The sequence below is a fragment of the Thamnophis sirtalis genome, unplaced genomic scaffold, assembly GCF_051295495.1.
Source record: "Thamnophis sirtalis isolate CommonGarterSnake01/CBP01778 unplaced genomic scaffold, rThaSir2_p1.2 scaffold_8, whole genome shotgun sequence".
NCBI classification, from domain to species: Eukaryota; Metazoa; Chordata; class Lepidosauria; order Squamata; family Natricidae; genus Thamnophis; species Thamnophis sirtalis.
Genome location: NW_028261388.1, coordinates 20,363,483 through 20,384,598, shown reverse-complemented (window position 1 = coordinate 20,384,598; position 21,116 = coordinate 20,363,483). Strand labels below are relative to the sequence as shown.

Genomic DNA, 21,116 nt, shown 5'->3' with positions numbered 1-21,116 from the left:
GATCCCGATCCCCCGCTGGCCCTCCCGGAAAAGAAGAGCAAAACAAACTTCTCCACTTTGATCCCTTCAGCTCCTTTGACTCCAGCTCCATTCCCCAAACACTAATGGGTCGGGGATTATGGGATCTGGTCCTAGCACATGCGCCCAGACTGGGGGCAAGTGCTTAAACCCTAAAGCAAAGAATAAGGTTCGGATCCCTGGTTTTTTCGAAGGAGGAAGGCGGAGGGAAGATGGAGGGAGAAGAAATACAGTCGGAAATGGGGTGGCTCGTAAAGACACGGTCGATCTCCGCAGATTTACAACCGGAACCGGTCGGAAGGAAAGAGAAGAGCCATAAGCGACACGGCTCCCTGAACCCGAGGCGTCTCCCCGTATCGACTCTCTATCCTAATAATTAAGTGAACGTGTTGGGTAACACCTCGGAGTCGCGGGTTCGAGCAGCTGTTTGGGGCACCCGGGCAGCCAATAGGAACCATCCTTTTCTGGCAACCAATGGAAGTGGCTGTAACATCCCCGAAGTTGGGGGTGGGGAGGACGCGTTCCCTTTTAAACGGGAGGTGGTGGCCCAGGTGGTGTCCTCTTTGCCAAACCCGCTTCCTCTGCCGAAGGGTCTGCATTGTTCCACCACCATGAATCCTACCCAGGAGGGACGAATTGCGATTATTGGCAGGTAAATCCTTCGATGCACTTGGGTTGCTCCTGCTTCCTGTGCCCAGAAGAAGAGGTAGGGCAGTTAAAACAGGAGGAGCTCAGAAGGTGCTTGACGTTTCCCAGCCCCCACCTCCAAGGGGGGGCAGGTTGATGCAATTATAGGTGCAGAATTCAGTAGCCATGAAAAGCCCCACTGGCACAACCTCCATCAGCACTTGTTGCACAGAGCTTTGGAAAAAGCAAATGACTGCTCTTATCCCATGTTTGACCCCTTTACTTGGTAGGTTATCTTGGATCAAGAGATGGTCCCAGGAAAAGGAACAATTATTTTTCTTCCTGTTCCCTCTATCATTTGGAACGGGTATGCAAAGTATCTTATAGGCCATACTATTTCAAAAGTTCCATAAAGGACAAAGACAACTTGCGAGAGAAGCTAATTTGCAATGTGAGGGTCTGTTCTTATCTTTTTGGAAGTTAAAGTAGAAATAAGTCCCTCTTTGGCCTTCTGTAGTTTTTAAAATGACATCCAGGGGGTATAATATTTTTTTATTTTTCTTTTACTGAACTGCATCGAGTTGGAAAAGGGACAACTTTGTAGCTGAAATGACTTCTATTTTACATAAACCATTATGGGATAAAATTAATTTAGATTGTGTTTCTACAATATTTTTCCACTGAGTGAAATCTTAAGATGCTGCTGTATTTCATTTGATTGCTGATTTTCCCACCCTATTTATGATTCAACCGCAGCCCTTCAAATAAAAGGGTATGAACAGTGGTTTCCACAATGGCTTCCCAGACTGCAGAATTTAGAGGTATTTGGAGCATGTTTATTTTAGATTGTCACATGGTCTTTGGTTCAGATAGCAGTTAAGGTCTACTACATGAAGTCATGCCTCATTCACCAATGGTATGTAGGAGTCAAGTAAGGTTTTGCCTAGTTTGCCACAGGTTTTGGGGCAGCAACCAGGAAAGAATTTAAATGTCAGCATTTGAAACGATTCAGTGATCAAGGAGCAAAGCTCAGTCACCAGCCTTTTCTGTGTTTAAAATGTTGATTTGTACTACACTGCAGCATTTACTTAAGATATATGATTAGAAATATGTGATTACAAATGTGATTATAGGGAGGAGGTAGGTCTTAATTTCGAATGTTGTGGAATAAAACAATGAAGAGCATGTCTGTTTTTATTAAGCTGCAGATAGAATTGTCTGTCCTTCTAACCTGAAATTTAGAATATAAAAACATTATTAACATCATAGAAAAGTTTGGGCTACCGAAGTAGAACTGGAAAAGGTGCTAGCAAAGAGATGCAGAAGACTTTCTTTGCTCTTATCTAGTGAACAAGTGGAGTCTAACTCACTTTGCAGGCCAAATATGATAAACCTAATAAAACATGTAATGATTATTTTGTGTAACACATATAACTGAATATTTAATTGGAACTTCAGTACATTGGATTATAAACCAGCATTGAATGGATTTGGTTGAATTACATCAAAAATGTGTTTCATTTGTTTCAGTTACCCTTAAAGTTTTTTTCTGCTTTAGAATCCGTGCATTGCAATATCTTATTTTCCAGCTTTTTTAGCAGTATTTACTTCCGCATTTTTGTTCTTTTTATATCTGTAGCTATCTTATGTAAGATAGAATAACAGAGTTGGAAGGGACCTTGGTGTTCTTGTAGTCCAGTTCCTACTCAAACAGGAGACCCTATAGTACAGCGTCTATACCACTTCAGGCAAATGGTTGTTCAATCTCTTCTCCAGTGATGGAGTATCCACAGCTTCTGTCAGAAAATTTCTCCTTATTCTAGGTTAGTTCTCCTTGGTTAGACTTAGAATAACAGAGTTGAAAGGCATCTTGTAGTCATCGAGTCCAACCCCCTGTTCAAACAGGAGACCCTATACCATTTCTGGCTGTTCAATCTCTTCTTGAAAGCCTCCAGTGATAAAGCATCAACAACTTCTGAAGGCAAGCTGTTCCATTGGTTGATTGTCCCCACTGTCAGAACATTTCTCCCTAGATTTAATCTCCTTGACCAGTTTCATCCATTGTTCCTTGTTTGGCCTTCGGGTGCTTTGGAAAAGAGGTTGCCCCCCCTCTTCTCTGGGGCAGCCCCTCAAATATTGGAACACTGATATCATTTTACCCCTGATCTTTCTAGACTAGCCATGGCCAGTTCTTGTTACCATTCTACGTGTTTTAGCCTCCAGGCCCCTCTTTATCTTAGTTGCTCTTCTCTGCCCTCTTTCTAGAGTCTCAATATCTTTTTTATAGTGTGGTGACCAAAACTGGATGCAGTATTCTAGGTGTAACTTTATTAAGACTTTATAGACTGGTACTACTACCTCATGTGATCACCTCATGTGATCTTGATTCAATCCCTCTGTTAATGCAATTTAGGATTGCATTGGCTTTTTTGGCTGCTGCCACATACTACCAGTTCATATTTAATTGACCGTCTCCTAGTACTCCATGTTCTCTCTCATAGTTACTGCTATTAAGCCAGGTTTCATCTAATCCATATTTGTATTTTTGGTTTTTCTTGCCTAAGAGTAAGACTTTCTTTTTCTTTATGTTGAATTTCATTTTGTTAGATAGGGCCCAATGTTCAAGTCTGTTGAGATCCACCTGGATCTTGAGCATCTAGAGTATTGGCTATTTCTGCCAGCTTAGTGTCATCTGCAAATTTGATGAGTTCCCCTTAGTCCCTTATCTAAGTCATTTATGAAAATGTTGAAGAGTACTGGGCCTAAGACAGAACCTTGTGGTATCCCCCATTGTTTACTTTCCTCCATGTAGATATAGTACCATGAAGGACTACAGGTTGTGTATGGTTTTTCAGCCTGTTACAAATCTGTATGGTAATTATGTATCCCACTTTTTTCTAGCTTACTAGGCAGGGGTGGGTTTCAACCGGTTCGTGGCGGTCCCCGCGAACTGGTTGGTCGGCAAACCCAGAAGTAAGTAACTTCCGGGAACGGCGAAGGGCCCACCCGCTCACCCCCACTCCTTACCAGTCTTTGAAGGCTTCTGCGCTTCCACGCAGGTGCATGGCACATACAGCGCCTGCACGATTCTCCGCAAGCAGCTGGATGGCACATACAGCGCCTGCGCGAGTCTCCGTGATAATGTGAGGTTTGAAATGCTGCTAGAGTCCAATAACTTTATAATGTGGGTAATAAAAGATTGAAAATTGACTGAAAACATCTAAATACCAAAAAAAAGAGTGATTCATTGTCACCAAAGGAACCTGTAAATAACCAGTGTTTCAGATTTTTGAAGAGGACTAATAGATTCAGGCTATTATAGTAGACCCGCTCTCTAATATCCATGACAATACATATTGCCCTTTACTTTCTTTAAACCAGAAAATCTGGGGGTAATGATTCATTGTATATTAACGGGGCACTGAATTATCCAAGAAGCTAACTGAGGAACTAGATAAAATATTCAAAAAATAAAAAACCATCCACTTTATAAAAACTTTATAAAAGATTGTGTGACTAAACAATTCTTTTTAACTGCTGGAACAAAGACAGTTACCTTTGAGCACATGGCAATCCTTAGTAGATAGCTGGGTTGAAAAATCTATTTGGTTGGTTCTAAGCCACATCATGAAGATCTTAACTTACCTGCTAAGGTTGATTACTAACAAACAGGCATTTAACCCTCTGAATTTTTAGCAAGTCTTATAAAGCGGTAGGAGAAATTCCTTGATCTACCAACAAAATAAAACCTTCATATTTTCTTTTATTGAAAATGAAATCATATTAAATCTTGCTTGTAAGAGGATAAACAAAGGGAGGTGGTAATTTAAGGGAATGCTTTATTTACTCTGAAAGCCAACTTTTTCATTGCACAATATCTTTGATTGAACTTAAAAAGTAGGTTGGCTATCAGATTGACAGGTGAGAGAAGAGGTTTTGCAAATGTTGGAACATGTCACAATCCCAGCTATGTTGCAGAGGTTTCCATGTGTGTGCAAGGCGATCAAAACAAATTGCTATTCCAAGCAAAAGAAAAAGCCCATAATCTAAGCTCCCGCTGTAATTGTTCAACATTGGCTGGAATGTTGCGCACACATGGTTACTCAATTAAACCCCCTCCCTAATCTTTTTTGAGCAGAGTCTAGATAAGTGTCTAGATCAGGGATGTCAAACTCTATTTCATCAAGGGGCGCATCAGGGTTGTGTTTGACCTCGGGGAGGCAGGGGGCGTGGCCAGGGTGGGCACGGCCAGCTTGATGTCACTCAAGTTAGGGGCACCTACGGTGGCCCTAGTGCTCTTCCAGAGAAAGCGGGCTCCCAATCTCCTTTTCGGCTGGGAAAGCCTCCTGCAACCCTCTGCCAGTGAAAACGGAGCTCGGGATTTTTGTTGGCAGAGGCACCTCAGGCTGGTCTTCACTCTTTCCAGGGAGGCCCCATGGGCCAGATCTAAGCACCCTGTGGGCCATAATCGCCCTGCGGGCCTTGAGTTTGACACCCTTGGTCTAGATAGAGCAATCACAAGGGAGTCTGCCCAGGATCTTCTGAACACAACTTGCTTAATTCCTGTTTCCCCTATTTATCTTCCAATCAGGAAAGCTTACCTGCTGACAAGCAAGGTTTAGGATGGGGAAATCAGTGCTTGGTTTTCTCAATCCCTAGAGAGGCCTGTAGAGTTTGTTGACTTCAAAGCAATTTAGTCTTTGTTTCTACAGAATCATTCTGCAACAAATTGGAAATCTTGTCCAATTGATATGCATCTACTGGCACTTATTACAGTGTTTAAAAACAGGTTAACCATTTTCTACTTGTTGATGGTGAAATCACAATGTCATCATATATTCAGTAGCTATGTCCATTGAAACACAGATATTCAGAATACTATATATGCAGTTTAGCTGAGCTTTGAAGCAAGACTGAAGTTATGTAAATACTCTGTCAAGGTGGCAATTTTATATTCAAACATTTTTCATTTTAAAATAGGTGTTTTTAAAAATATTATAGAAGTGATTCAACCATCCTTCTCTAATGTAGCATTCCTTAATGTGTTGGCATTGCAACTCCAAGAACTGTTAACCATGTATGACTGGAAATGGAATCTTAGTGATTGAATTCTTGGTATGTATGTATGTATGCATGTATAATATGCTGAAACGCTGAAATGAATTATAGTTTTATCATTATGTAAGCAAGACCTTGAGCCTTGAACTTGAATATTTATCATTCTCCGTTACTATTATAGTAGGGAAGAAATTGGAGAACTTTGATCAATGTTAAACCACAATTTAAACGTGACCCGTCAAAAGCGCGGACGCCAAAAGCGCGATCGACAAAATCGCGCCTTTGACGTCATCACAGCGCGACGAAAAAGATCGAAAAATTCAAATAAAAATTAATAAAAATTAAATTAAAGCAAGCCGATTCAGATAAAGGTAAGGGTTAGGGTTAGGGTTAGGGTTAGGGTAAGGGTAAGGGTTAGGGTTAGCTTTAGAGCGTTAGCGTTAGCGTTAGGGTTAGGATAAGGGTTAGCGTTACGTTTTTCGTTACTTTAACGGTTAGGTTTAGGGTTAGGGTTAGGGTTAGGTTAAGAGTTAGGGTTAGGGTTAGGTTTAGGGTTAGGTTTGGGGGGGTTAGGGGAAGGTTTTAGCTTTATTTTTACATTTTTTCGATCTTTTTCGTCGCGCTGTGATGACGTCACAGCGCGCTTTTGTCGAGCGCGATTTTGTCCTACGCGCTTTTGTGGTGGAACCAATTTAAAATTCAATGTTAACTATAATGTAAATGTTTAATCCAATACAACAAGTGTTTATTCTTTGTTCCCGAGCACTAGATACATGACCCCAGATATCCCCAGAATGCAATGGACCAAACATTTAAGACTTTTCTTTTCATTTTTTGCAAACATAATTGAAATCATAATTTCTCCTATTGGGTTCTGATCAGTCCAATGATGTCACAGCGCTGTCCGTGGTTGAGATAGATTTGGAGGGATGGAAAAAATTGCAACTAAATGATCCCATACCATTGGAGAAAAAATATTTTGAAAATCTTAATAAAATAATAGGGAAATTTGTTTGACGGGGGAAGAAAGCAAGAATTAATTTTAAAATGTTACAAGACGCAAGAACTAGAAGAGGGGTTAGACTACCAAACTGGGAATTATACTACCAGGCAGAATTGTTAACATGGATGAAAGAATGGATCTTATTGAGAAATACAAAGTTATTGACATTGGAGGGACATGACTTGCAATTGGGTTGGCATGCCTTTTTTATGGTATGGGAAAAATAAGATACATGGTTATTTTCAAAGACATTTTATAAGAAATGCTTTATTACTTAGTATGGGAGAAAATTAGAGAAAAACACTACTTGAAGATACCAGTTTGGTTTTCGACCATAGAAGCACTAATATATCTTAATATTATCAATATGGGAAATATTGTTAGATAGAAAGATATTTTGTCCCATATAATATATGGGAGCTAGTTTATCAATGGTTAGAGAATAAATATGAAAGTAATGTATTATAAAGTTAAATAAGTTAAGAAGAGAAATGTTATAACACTAGATAAGTTAAGTTTTAAGTATTAGTATTAAAATAAGAATAGATATATACAATGGATATGGTGGTAAGCTTTAACTATTATGACACAAAAAAATTGAACCCAGACAACATACTGTTCAATGAATGATGAAATGTTTGTATTAAAAGAATTTTTAAAAAAAAATATAGAAAAAAACAACACTGTTCATGGCATCTTTTATAATCTTTCAAATCAGAGTATCCACATACTTTGAAAGAACAATGACATCACTTCTGACTCATGAAGAACATGAAACAATAGAATATATATCTGTTTATATTATGAATGTTTTAAAATTAAGTTTCAGTTGTAACTCAAGCAGTTATCTTAAGCAGTTATATCAGTTAAAAGCCTAGGAAAGTGAATAGTTTCTGCCAGATTAAATAGATAATTGTCCTGACTTGATAAAAGGTGATTCATATTTTCAATAATTATTTAAAATATCCAAATTATACGCATGCCATATGTGTAGTCCTGAGTGCATAAAGGAGTATCTCAGTAATAATATTTGTGGAGGATTTATCTTCAGTAATCGTTTTGGGCTCTAATTTGCAGAATTAGCCTTTCACAGAATGTCAAAGCATAAGGTGATATTGAAATGTGTTTAAATATTAGTCGTTTGGGTTGATAGTTAGGCTGTTGGTTTGAGCTCCGAGCTCGGTTGCAAACCTTTCATCACCATTCGAGGAGACATCGTCAGTGCATTTTGAGTTGTGCTCGTCTGTTAGAACACAGGTCTTTAAGATGATATTCATGTGTCTCTGGTACAAGACCATTTGCCTAGTGGTGGTATTTTATGTCTATTTCCACATTACTAGTTCAATGTGTCTTCTAGAATCAGCTAACCATTCTTGAACTGATATAAAATCAGTACTGTCATATCAGTACTGTAATATTCCAATAGTGGAATATAATAGTTGAATATAATTTTATTTATTAAATTTATATGTCACCTGTCTTGTTATCCAGTTATAGAAGTTTGGTTTAGCCTAGTGCTTAAGGCATCAGTCTAGAAACCAGGTGGCCATGAGTTCTAGTCCCGCCTTAGTCATGAAAACCAGTTAGGTGACTTTGGGCCAGCCATTCATTCTTTCACTATCTCAGCCCAATCCACCTGACGTCATTATTGTGGAGAAAATAGAAAAAGGAAGGAGTTTTAGATATGTTTGCGATCTTTAGTTATTTATAAAAATAATAAAGGCAGGATACAAATAAATAAAGAAGAAATAAAGAAATAACTCTAGAAGTTCCTGTAAGTGATGAATGGCTACCTCAGAGCTTGACTGTGAGCTGATCTTTGTTACATGTCTGTCCTTTTTATTTTTTTCCTTCCTCAAGACAGATTTTGAACTTTCACTACTGGATTTGAACAGTCAGTTAATGTGTGTGAGAAATAATGTGTTTCATATTTAAATTGCTGTTGCCTTCAAGGAAATACTCAAATTGAAAATCTAGAACCAATTTCCATCAGTTCTGTTTGACATTGACCTTGCTAACAACCATAAAAATGCATACTGACCTTTTTTTTAAATTTCTTCCTTAGTGGACTCATTGGGAGCAGCTGGGCCATGGTTTTTGCATCTGGTGGTTTTCAAGTAAAGCTTTATGATACTGTGGAAGCACAGGTTACAAAAAGCTTGAAAAAAATTGGGTAAGTCATCTAACTTCCTCTAAGTCCAGATAAGGTATTGTAAACATTAATGTTTTGATTCTACATTTCTCCCCAAATCATATAAAGAATAATGTGAATATTATACCAAAATTAGAAAATCAAAAGCAGGCCCATATGATAAACTGTTCTGTTCCCCCCTCCTTCACTTGTTAACAGACGACAGGCAAATAAAAGGAAAGGGAATTCTCTTTATCAGTTCTCAGTTTCAAAATGGCTGCGAGCCAAACTAAACTAATTAAAGTCTCTGCCAGGAGATAAACAGTCTCAAACAGAAATCTCTCTTACGGTAAATACAAGAAGAATCAAACGGAAGCAAAGCCCTTCTTCCCAAAGATTCTCCGAATCAGGGTTACAGAAGTCCAAACACTTTTCGAAGTGCACAGCAAAGAAACCACAATCCAGGATCAAGGAACGTTGACTTCTGCGAGGGGGACGTGGCACCACCAGTCCTTTTATCCCTAAGGGAAGCCTCTAACGAGGCACATCTGGTTGCAATCACCTCCTCGGAGTCCTCCGTTGTGCCTTACGTCAGTCAGCTCATCTCCTATGTGCATCCTGAAAATACTCATAGAAGGGTTCTTGCTCAACCTCTCTTGTCTCCTCCCCACTGCTCCAAGGCTCAGTCTCTCTTATGTCCTCCCCACTGGCCCAAGACTCAGCCATTATCTGGGGACCAACTAGTCTCTCTGAGCCCTGCTCGGAGGCAGACCCCTGTCCAGAACCCTCCTCCTCTTCCAAACATGACTCAAAATCCCCCTCGCTGTCAGAGTCTGATAACAGCTCCCAAGGCTCTAGCCGGGTCACAACAATAAACTATCTGTGTAAAATATTTTATCTATCTATCTATATAAAAACAGCTATGTGTTTGTATGTTCCAGCATAACTCTGGAACGCCTCGAGCAATTTCAACCAAAGTTGGCACACAGATTACTTACCCTCTGGAAACAAATACTGTGAGGGGTAAGACACCCCTAACAACTCTCAGGGTGTGTGTTCTGCTAAGATATAGCCTGTTGTGCCTTACAATGGCTTCCACCATATTGCCGTAAAATGGCTTCTACTGTGCAGCGCAGTGGAGTCGTCATGGTGATGGCTTCACAGTACTCCACAAGGGGGTTCCCTCAGTTAGGGGAAAAAATCCAACATTAGAAATTAAGGTGGTATCACTTTTCTTGACGCTTCTGGGGGCAGAGGGAAACATTTGTAACTGATTTAATTGTCGCCAAAATAAGGGCTTTTCCTGTCTAATACAGGATTATGATAAACCCTGGGCAATGCCGGGTTATCAGCTAGTTTAATATAAAAAGATCGATATCCCTTCCTTAATCCTCTGTTGAACTATACAAGAGATACTGAGATGAACTTGGGAGTTTCAAAAATTGTTGGCATATCAAGGATATACTAACTAAGAAATCAAAAGTTTTTTAATTTAAAATATAACGATAATCCGGCTTTAGAAGTCAAAATTTGTTTTCAAGTTCCTCAAATGTTTTATTGTCAAAGTATTAACAATAAGATAAATACCATTATTTGCCCAAGTAATAACAAAAATTCACCAGAGATTTTTAGATTGGGTGTATTCCAGAGTATCTCTTTTTTACATAAAGAATTGAACTCAAATCTTCCAAGTGCATTGAACAACCTTTAATATTTCCCACCCTTTAACTGGGAAAACAACTACATTTTTACAAAAAAAAAACAAAACAAAAAAACCCAAACCCATGCTCTGTCAAGATATCAAATTATAACATTCTAATTGTCTAATGGGGACATGGTGGCTCAGTGGCTAAGATGCTGAGCTTGTCGATCAGAAGGTCGGCAGTTCAGCAGTTCAAGTCCCTAGTGCTGCGTAATGGACTGAGCTACGGTTACTTGTACTAGCTTCTGCCAACCTAGCAGTTCGAAAGCATGAAAAAAATGCAAGTAGAAAAATAGGGACCACCTTTGGTGGGAAGGTAACAGTGTTCCGTGAGCCTTTGGCATTTAGTCATGCTGGCCACATGACCATGGAGAATGTCTTTGGAGAGCAAAGACATTCTTTGGCTTTGAAACGGAGATGAGCACCACTCTTTAGAGTCGGAACGACTAGCACATATGTGCGAGGGGAATCATTACATAATTGTCTCCAGTGGTTTTTGAAATAAATAATTTGAATTCACAAAATGTGAATATTAAATGACTTTAACTTAATGAATATACAACAAAAGTGGACTGTGTCACAACAGTGTGTATACGTTTTTCTTCCCAATTTCTTATCAAACCTGACAATGACATCATTATTTTTAAAACTTTGCTCTTTGGTTGATCAGCTAATAAACTGCAATGTACGTTTTGTAATTATCTCATTAAATTATTGTTTTCAGAAATTTCTAAAGCATAACCTTAAATCTCTAAAGCAGAAAGAGATCAAGTTTCAGTTTAACAAAGATTTTGTAGTTGTTAAATTTGAAATTGATCCTTGTATGTTTAAGATGTTGAATTATTACAGAATTATTAAATTCTATAAAACAGAATGATCCAGAACATAGCAAAATTATTGATAACGTGACAAATAATTGATTTCTAAAAGGAAAGAACAGCAACATTATTTCTACAATTAAAGATTCTCAGGGTATATAATTATATATATATTTTAAAAGTCAGCTTTCGTCGATTCAGTGATTCCAGATGAACATGTTAAAACTTTGTAAGTCCTATAAAATTTCTCAAAGGTTTTTAAATCTTTAAAGAACAGACATTTTCTCAAACAGAAATTTTAGCGTGATCCCCGATTTGCATTAAAATTAACAAGGATTAATTTCAACATTACCTGAGAATCTCAACCAAGAATGAATTGTAAAAAACTGATTTATAGTCCTTGTGGCCATGGAGATAAGCTACCTGCACATGATGTCTCTTTTGTATATACTCTAGTATGTATTGTTTGGCATATCATATTCTGAAACAAAATACTCGAGAGAAGTCTCATTTTTCAGAGCAGAGGATTACTAGATGTAAAGGAATGAGCTTCATTGTTGGTGTTTTTGTATACTGTGTTTCCATGAAAATAAGATCCAGCCTGAAAATAAGCCCTAGCCTATTTTAGGGGGTGGGTGGGCCTAATATAAGCCCTACCCCAAAAATAAGCCCAAGGAGGTAGGCATGGCCAGCAAAAGAGGCGGTGAGCATCAGGGGGCAACTGTCTGGCAGTGGCTGTAGCCCGCCGGGTCCTTGGCGCAGCGCAGATATGTCTGAGTGCGGAGGCATGGGGAGACAGGTGATCTGGCTGTACTGTGCGGCTGCCTGGATCACAGAAGCTTGTGAGAGGCTTGTGTGGCAGCCAAGGCAGAGGCACAGGGGAGAGGGGAGGCAGGTGATCCCAACATCCCTTGCAGGCGCCTGCCCAGCACGGCTGCGGACAAACCAAGAGACAATGGCGCAGAGTGGGTGTAGCATTGGGAATGCCTGCCTCCTCTCCATGCCTTTGCCTCCACCTGGCTCCGTTGCACACTTTTCACCCAGAAGAAGACGAAGCTTTGTCTGCTTGCAAATGGGATGCTTTGAAACGGAACGATTTTCAAAACAGCTGTGTTTCCATCTAGTTGTCGTACATTTAGCCCACGTGACTATCTTGGGAATTAATCTCATGGCCTACTTCATCAGATTCTTTGCTGAAGTGAAATTATATTCACAGCATTCTCACAATCTTATCAAGAACGATATTCAACTAAAAAATGAGATAGGTTTAGTCTCCCAAGTATCACTGTTACATTGATTGGATTCATCAACTTTATTCAAATTCAGTTAATGCTTGACCATGTTATATTAGTCTTAAGCAACAATCCTATATCTTTATACAGTTCTTCACAACTGCCTAGTGAAACGGATATCCTCTTTTCACAGAAAAATACACCTAAATAAGAATTGAATAATTCCATTTGATTTTACTGTTATAATCTGTTGTCTTGACTGAATCACTAGAGAGCCAGTTTAGTGTAGCGGTTAAGGTGCTGACCAGTGGTGGGTTCTGGATCCCGGTGCAACTGCTACGGTGCAATAGGATCCGGGGTCCACCACATGAATGCGTGTGGCACATGCGCATATGCACGCAGCACACACATGCGTCCTTACCTCCTGCGACACCTCAGCGATGCTGCAGCTGGTCAGCAGAGCATCGCACAGGCGCTGTACGCTGCGTTCGCGGAAGCGCCAAACAGCTCAAATACAGGTAAGGAGGGTGCCCTCCGGAGCACCATACCAGAACAGTACATGGTGCTCCCAGCAGGCACCAGTACGCCTGTACCGGGGTGTACCGCCTGCAACCTATCACTGGTGCTGACCAAAGGAGACTGTTATTTCTACTCTACCTTAGGCATGAAAGCTGACTGTGTAAATTTGGGTCCTTCACTCACGCATAGTATATCCAACCCCACCCCACCTCATAGAATTGAAAAAAGTGCAGAAAAGAGCAACAAAGATGATTAGGGGTCTGGCGGCTAAAACATATGACGAACAGTTACAGGAACTAGGCTTGGCTAGTCTAGTGAAGAGAAGGACCAGGGGAGATATGACAGCAGCGTTCCAATATTTGTGGGGCTGCCACAGAGAGGAAGGGGTCAAGCTATTTTCCAAGGCCAGAGAAGGAGTAACGGATAGAAACTGATCAAGGAGAGAATCATAAATAAGGAGAATTTTTCTGACAGTGAGAACAATCAATCAATGGGGCAGCTTGCCTTCGCAAGTTGTGGGAGCTTCATCACTGGAGGCTTTCAAGAAAAAAATGGACTGCCATTTGCTAGAAATGGTAGAGGGCAGAGGGTTGGATTAGATGACCTATAAGGTCCCTTCCAACTCTGTTAATCTGTAAAGGATTGTTGTAGGGAAAATAGGAGAAGGAAGAGTGTTGGGTATGTTCACCATCTTGAGTTATTTGTAAAAATAATAAAGGATACAACAAACAAACAAATAAAACTACCTAATTTTCAAAAAATTATGCCTCTTATAATTTCTCATAGGATAGTGTAGCGATTTTTAATTATGCAAATTGAAGAAAAATATGCCTTGAACTTCCTCTGTTTAATCATGCAGGGTTATTTGAAGCAATAAAAACTTTAAATGTAACACTATGCCAGCTGGGTTTAGATCAATTACTGGGAAGCTATAGAACAGTTTATTTCCTTAAAGCTCACTCCCTCTCTCTTTCCCAAGACTTGCTATCTCACTAAAGCCTACGTAGTATTAATCTCACAAATTTTGAGGACTGCAATGATTTTCTATTCTGTTTATAGTTGGAGACAGTATCTTGGAAGTTGTACTTCAACTTGAATAGAAATGTGCTTGAGTACCATTGGTTCCTTCAATAAGTTATGAACACTTTTTTTTCCATTTTATGAGGAGAAAAAAATGCTGTAGTCAAAATAAAAAGAAAATACTTTGTGAATAGATGTTGAAAAACTTGAAATAAACTTGAAAGAGGAAGTGGAAATCAAACTTGAAATATAATTTCAATATATTTTAAAATAAATAAGGGATAATGTTGGTTATGCCGTCAATTACCTTTCCCAGTTACAAATGGTGTTTAAATTTATAAGTCTTCATCTACTGCAGGTATATTTGAGGGCCATCTGCTGGTTAGCCGTTGCAAATGCTACTATATTTTGCACAAAACAAAACAAGAAAACATTTCCCCATTTTAGGGGAAATAGCAGCAGATTATACTTAGCAAATTTATGTGGAAATAGAAAGGTTCAGATACATGCTGTCTACATGTCTAGAAACTTCAATTACCATCCTCTCTAGATTTTCCCCCCATCATCAAACACTTGACTTTGACCTCAGCAATTTACTAGTTGGCAATCTGGTATCATACTTTACTTCCAGCAGGCATTCCAGTGGATCCCATTGATTGATAATAGGGGGATTCATGCAGATCTATTGGAAAAAAAGGGCATTTCTTTTAATAAAGTTTATTTGAAGTTTTAGAGCTTCCAAGGGATTTTTGAAACTGGCTATCATTAGTTATCTCACACTTTCCTCGAGGTTTAAATTTATTTATAAGTATAATCTTTATTGTCATTGTACTTAAATACAACGAAATTAGTTTTCCATGGTGAGTGGGAATGCTGGAAGTTGTATCCTACACAACTGAGTGATGCTGTGTTGAGAAAGGCTGCAGTACAATCTGCCTTATACCTTGTTACATGGAGGTAGCCTTAGTCATCTGCAAAAGTTGGAATTTGATATTAACATCAGTGAAGACTGTAACAAGTGCTTAAACCCAATGTATCTCTGGAAGTGCTTTTAAGGAATAATCCCAATGTTCACTTTATGTTCCAAATAGTGAACAAATGAAAGAACTTGAAACAGCTGGAATGCTGAAAGGTTCCCTCAAAGCTGACCGACAGATCACTCTCATTAGCGGTTGCACAGATTTAAAAGAAGCTGTCAAAGATGCCATTTATGTCCAGGTGAGTCCATGATGATCCAGTGGAATTCCCATGAAAGAGATTTTGTGAGTTAATCTACCTTTTGTATATGCCGCAAAACATTGATAACTGTTCCGTTCATTTGAACTGTTTCAGTTAAAAATAGTCCGTGGCTTAATGGAGCCTGCCCAGCATGGCAAATTGTGGTAAATTATGACGGTCATACAATATAGAATCTTTACTCAAAATACAGAAAAGTTTAAGCTATTAAACCAAATCAAAGCACAGTCCTAAAGTAGACATATACAGGACCTTGGTTGAATTGATGTTTATCAAATGGATGCATTCAGCCAAACCAGTAGTGGTTTGGCAGCCTGGGTCGCTGGAACCGGCAGCGACCCAGGCCTGTTATTCCCCCAAACTGGTTTCCTGGGTGGCGCCGATAGTGTCTCCATCTTGTTTTTCAGTTCTGCGCATGCACAGAACAATTTAAATTGCACTGCACCTGTGCACCCGCGTGTGAAGCGTGCACAAGAGCGAACCAGCAGTAGTGCCTGCCAGAACCCACCCCTGATACATACATACATACATTCAAATTATACACCTGCCCATCTCAACAAGTAATTCTGTGTGATGAACAAAACTAAATTAAATAAAAATAACTACAGAAATACAAACATTAAAATAGATAGCAGCCAAGAAAATATCATTCTTATAATCACTAACACAACCAAAAACAAATCGGTTCACACACTCGGGAGGATCCAGAGCCAGGACTTTAGGGCAGTGGTGGGTTCCTACTGGCATTCCTACCGGTTCGCTGAGCACGCGCATGCGCACTTAAAAAAAACTTGCTCAGAAAGCAAGTTAAATAGCTGAGGAGCGACAATTTAATCTGCCACCGATGATCAGCTGGGCTTCGGAAGCTGAAATAAGTATAACCCTCAGGCCCGTGGTGGGTTCCGGATCCCGTTCCAATTGGTACGGCGTCGCCCACATGGATGCGTGTGGCGCATGCGTCGTACTGCCTGCAATGCCTCCGCGACACTCCATGCACATGTGCGGAAGCGCCAAAGACTTAAAGGACAGATAAGAAGCTCGGGCGGGTAGGTGGGTCCTCCGGAGTACCATACCAGAACAGTACCCGGTGCTCCAGGCAGACTCCGGTATGCCCATACTGTCTGCAACCCACCACTGCCGCAGGCGGGCGGGCCCACTTTCAAAGCAACAGAGAATCAGTTCGCTCTCTGCTTGACGGTAGAGATACCAGTTCAGGAGAACTGGTCCAAACCGGTAAAAACCCACCTCTGCTTTAGGACCTTCACAAAAGACCAGCAAGTTTGGGTCCATCTTTATCTAAACTTTCTATCTAAAAGTGAGCATCATCCCTCCAGAAATCAGATTTCCTCCAACCTTGCTGGCTCTTTGTAATGCTCTGAAGACCCGATTTTGTGCCAGAGCCAGATTTTGTGTGATAGGACTGTCTCCTGGCTGTATTCATGGTTGTGTTTTGTGATTTTACTGGCTGCTGCATGTTTTAATTTTTTAATATATGTATATATTTTACATATTGCAAACTACCCTGCATTATATATGTGAGACAGGCAGCTATTTAAAAAAATAGATAAAACAAATAATTATCCTTGAGAACTGTATTGAGGGCATGTGCCACTAGAGGGGGCAATGTGCTAAAGGTATCCTGAAAATGATTGCAAGGTTATTCAACAAGTGACAATTCTCAATTGCTTTTGGAATACTTCTTAGGGATAGAGCCGAGGCTTAATTTTTAAACTTGTTCAATGTAACCAGTGGTGGGTGTACCGGTGACTGCCGAGAGCACTAGGTACCGTTCCCGTACAGTGCTCCAGAGGGCCCACCCACCCGCCGGCGCTCCTTACCAGTATTTGAAGTTTTTGGGGCTTCCGTGCAGACGCACGGCACGCACGGCACCTACATGATGCTCCGCCGAGCAGCTGGAGCATTGCGGAGGTTTTGTGGAGCATCGTGGGCGGTAAATACGCATGCACAAGCTGCACATGTTCATGTACCGGTTGCAACAGGATTCGGAACCCACCACTGAATGTAAGTGTGTGTGTGTGTGTGTGTGTGTGTGTGTGTGTGTGTGTGTGTGTGAGAGAGAGAGAGAGAGAGAGAGAGAGAGAGATTTCTATACCATAGCAAAATATCTTGATTTTATATAGTCTTCTCTTTCCTTTCCCCTTCTTTTCACAAAGTCACCATGTATATATCCAAGTTACTTATTTTGCTGTCTTTCCCATCTTTGAGGATTTTTTTTTTCTATTTCCCAGTCAGGTATCTAGTTCTGGGATTCCCTAGAGATTTCTCATTTAAATCCTAAGCAGACCCAATGCTGGTTATGTTCCCCGTTCAGGCAACGTTGACCAGTACTACCACCTGCTAAATCTGTTTTTGGTTTACTTGGCTTTTTAATCAATGGGAGTAGTTAACTTCTGGTACAATCCAGTTAAACCTACTCAGTTTTACTATCAGTGTAATGTAAAAAGTTGGCCTTAATGTCTTTGATTGAAATGAATAGGATTTCATGGGGGAAAAAATGACAAAATCATTTGGTGATCCATCCAATGGACTACTGCAATAATCCAACAGGAACCAATGAAATAAAGAATTCTGTATTTTTCGGAGTATAAGATGCACCTTTCCCCCCCCCCCAAAAAGAGGGTGAAAATTTGGGTGCATTTTATACACCGAATGTAGCCCCACCCATGCCCACCAGAGGCCAAAAACAGGAGGCATGGAGGCAGCAATAATCTGTGGCAATCACTGCAGCCTGGAACAGCTAATTGGAGGTTTTCTGGCAGTCCGATCTACCTGCTAATCAGCTGTGCTGAATCAGGCTGCAATAAGTGTTGAAGCTGACCTAGCTGGTTAGAGTTTGCAGCAGCAATCACATTCAGAAATCATACACAAGTAACTGATTCAGCAGGATTTTTTCTTCTTCTTGTTTTCCTCCCCAAAAAACTAAGGTGCGTCTTAGATTCCGGAGCGTCTTATACTCCAAAAAATACGATATGCTATTTGTGTTTCTATAATAAGAAACCAACGGATCCTATGGACAGTCATTAAATGAGACACATTTCTGAAGTTCTGATATATTTTAGGTTGACTTCTCCTCTCTGGTCCCTTCCTACAGCTACCCTCATCCCCAGAATTAATTCTGGCCAAGCTGCCTAGCTAGGATGGGGACTCTAATCTCAAAACATCTGTGGTTGCTCTTTGTTGAGGAGGGCTACCATAGATATGCTTTCTGATGGTTAGCTGAAGAAGAATCAAACTCCCAATTTTCTCCTTAATCGGTATATCCAACTTGTACTCAGCAGTTGTCGGCTATGTTGCATATTGGTATATTTATTAAAGTTTTATTAGAAGGATTCATTCTTTCTTAACGAATGATTCCTTCTCCAGGTAGTTACATTTCTTTAACTTGCACTTTAAAGCTCTCTCAAGCACACTCAGTAAATGTGGATGTAGCAAATGAATCCTGTCTCTTGCACATTTGACACTAGGCTCACATTCCTATACTAGTATGCTGTGTGCAGCATTGTCAAGCTTCTGTGACATGGGGGAAAGGCATTACAATAGTGCAAAAATCTCTTTAAAGACTGAGAATCAGTATTTGGTAATAATTTGTGCTGAATATCTTGAACATGAATATCTTGCTTCCTTCCCTCCCCCCCCCCTTTCAGTGAGAGGCTAGATTCACAAACCACATGAAGCTGACATTGGATTGTGATTTGCTAAACAAGTCAGTTGGCTGGATTTATTTATAGACTAGCTGATAACCCAGTGTTGCCCGGGTATTTATAGACATCGAAGTGTTTGTCTGACAGAGAGCCATTGAGAGGGGGCTTTCTTCCCCTACTCCCATGCCCATCATCCCTGTCCTCTCCCTTCCCCCTCCCATGTGCTCCTCTTTCCCGCCCTGTCTACGAACCTGGCACTTTGCCCCAAAGCATTTGTCTGACATGGAGCCATTGAAAGGAGCCTTTCTTCCCCCTTACTCCCTTGTCCATCATCCCTGCCCTCTTCCTTCCCCCTCCCATGCTCTCCTCTTTCCCGCCCTGTCTACGATCCTGGCACTTTGCCCCAAATCCATCAGGCGCTTCCCCATTGGTCCACTGGAATGTGAATATCTCGGCTGGCTTTCCAGAGGAAGCTGCGAAGGAACTGACATCACAAACAATTGCTTCTCTAGGATGCCCCACTCGCTCTCCTTGACAGCCTAGGCTCTCCCTTCCCCCTCCCATGACATCACAAACAATTGGCGCTCTAGGACGCCGCACTTGCTTTCCTTAATGGTCCAGAGTTATGCTGGAACACACACACACAGACACACACAGAGTCTGACACCCACGGGTGTCTTACTTACCCCTTCCCCATTATTTGTTTCCAGAGAATAAGTCATCTGTGTACTAAGTTTGGTTGAAATTGTTCGAAGCTCTCCAGTGTTATGCTGGAACGAACGAACATACATACATACATACATACATACATACATACATACATACATACATACATACACACACACACACACACACACACACACACACACACACACACCACACACATATACAGCCTTTTTATATATAGATAGATTTAATTAATTTATAAAACTCACTAACCCAAAGCCAGAGCCCTTCAATGGCAGGTAGAATTGAGGATTCTCCCTTAAATATTTGAATGCTGTTTGAGAATTGTACACCAGGAATGTAACAGTGAAATGAAAGCAAAAGCACATTCCTATTTGTTGAGTCTATTACGCCTAGCCTTACTTTTGAAAACCAAAGAATAGAAAATCTCAAGTTAAACAAAAGGAACTCTGTAGAATTATTACACACAAAAGGGGAGGGGGAATTCTTCAGAGTATAAATAAGATTAAAGAATATGTATTTAAAAAGTTACTTTAGAATTCCATGGAAAAATTTACACTTCAGGCTGTGACCTTTCCCTCATTACCCCTTAAAGATTAAACCGTAAAATCAAGGTAATTGTGTGCCAGAGAGAACCCGAGTAAATATCTTGCATGCAGTATTTGTCTCTGGCTTCTGCAAAGCAGACAATTAGAGCCAATAAAGCGAATCATGTGCTACTTGGAAGACAAAGAATGAAATAATCCACAAGATTTCCAGCCAGTTTGAATAAGATAAAATTCTTTATAACTTGGATGAAAAATAATACCACATGCCAAAAAGCATTGTACCTCAGCACAGTAATACCCAGGTAGATTTTATAAGATAATACATATGTCTGTGTTATTTTTAATGCAACATTGATGATTCAACAGATGCCACTAAACTTTAATTTTTCTGAGGTTTTACAAAAATAATTTTGGAAATTATGACCATCACCACTAAAACAAAGATTAAATCTCGTGTAATCATGTTTCATGTTTATTGTCTGGGGAACAATGCATTTTTTAAAAAAAATCTTAATTATTACTACTAGAGTATATTCTATATTTCTCCAATTTCCTCCAAAATATTCAACTGAGATAAGTGATTTATGTATTCCCTAGTTTGGAAATCTTGATTAATTCATTTTAAAGAATTGTTTTATCTTTAGATTATTTTTACGTTCAGTTCCTGATAAATGTCTGAAATGGACTTAAAGGGAATGCTATAAAAGAATTCTCCGCAAACTTATTAGATGTAAATCTCTTCCCATACTTTCTGTTAAAAGAACTTATTGTAATTTAATGTAATCATTTTGTGTAATATTTAATTATTTTTTAAAATTATGTGACTATACACCATATAGATTGTACCTTTATTTG

At 39.8% G+C, this 21,116-nt stretch overlaps 1 protein-coding gene across 1 annotated transcript in view; it reads left to right on the top strand.

Moving 5' to 3' along the window:
* The first annotated feature begins 516 nt into the window (after positions 1 to 516).
* The window catches only part of CRYL1 (crystallin lambda 1), a 40,031-nt gene continuing 19,431 nt past the window's right edge, over positions 517 to 21,116 (top strand). Inside the window, exons 1-3 of the mRNA XM_014069610.2 lie at positions 517 to 670; positions 8,772 to 8,879; positions 15,220 to 15,346. Coding sequence (XP_013925085.1) covers positions 630 to 670; positions 8,772 to 8,879; positions 15,220 to 15,346 — 276 coding nt within the window. The 5' untranslated portion in view covers positions 517 to 629. The remainder of the gene's footprint in view (positions 671 to 8,771; positions 8,880 to 15,219; positions 15,347 to 21,116) is intronic.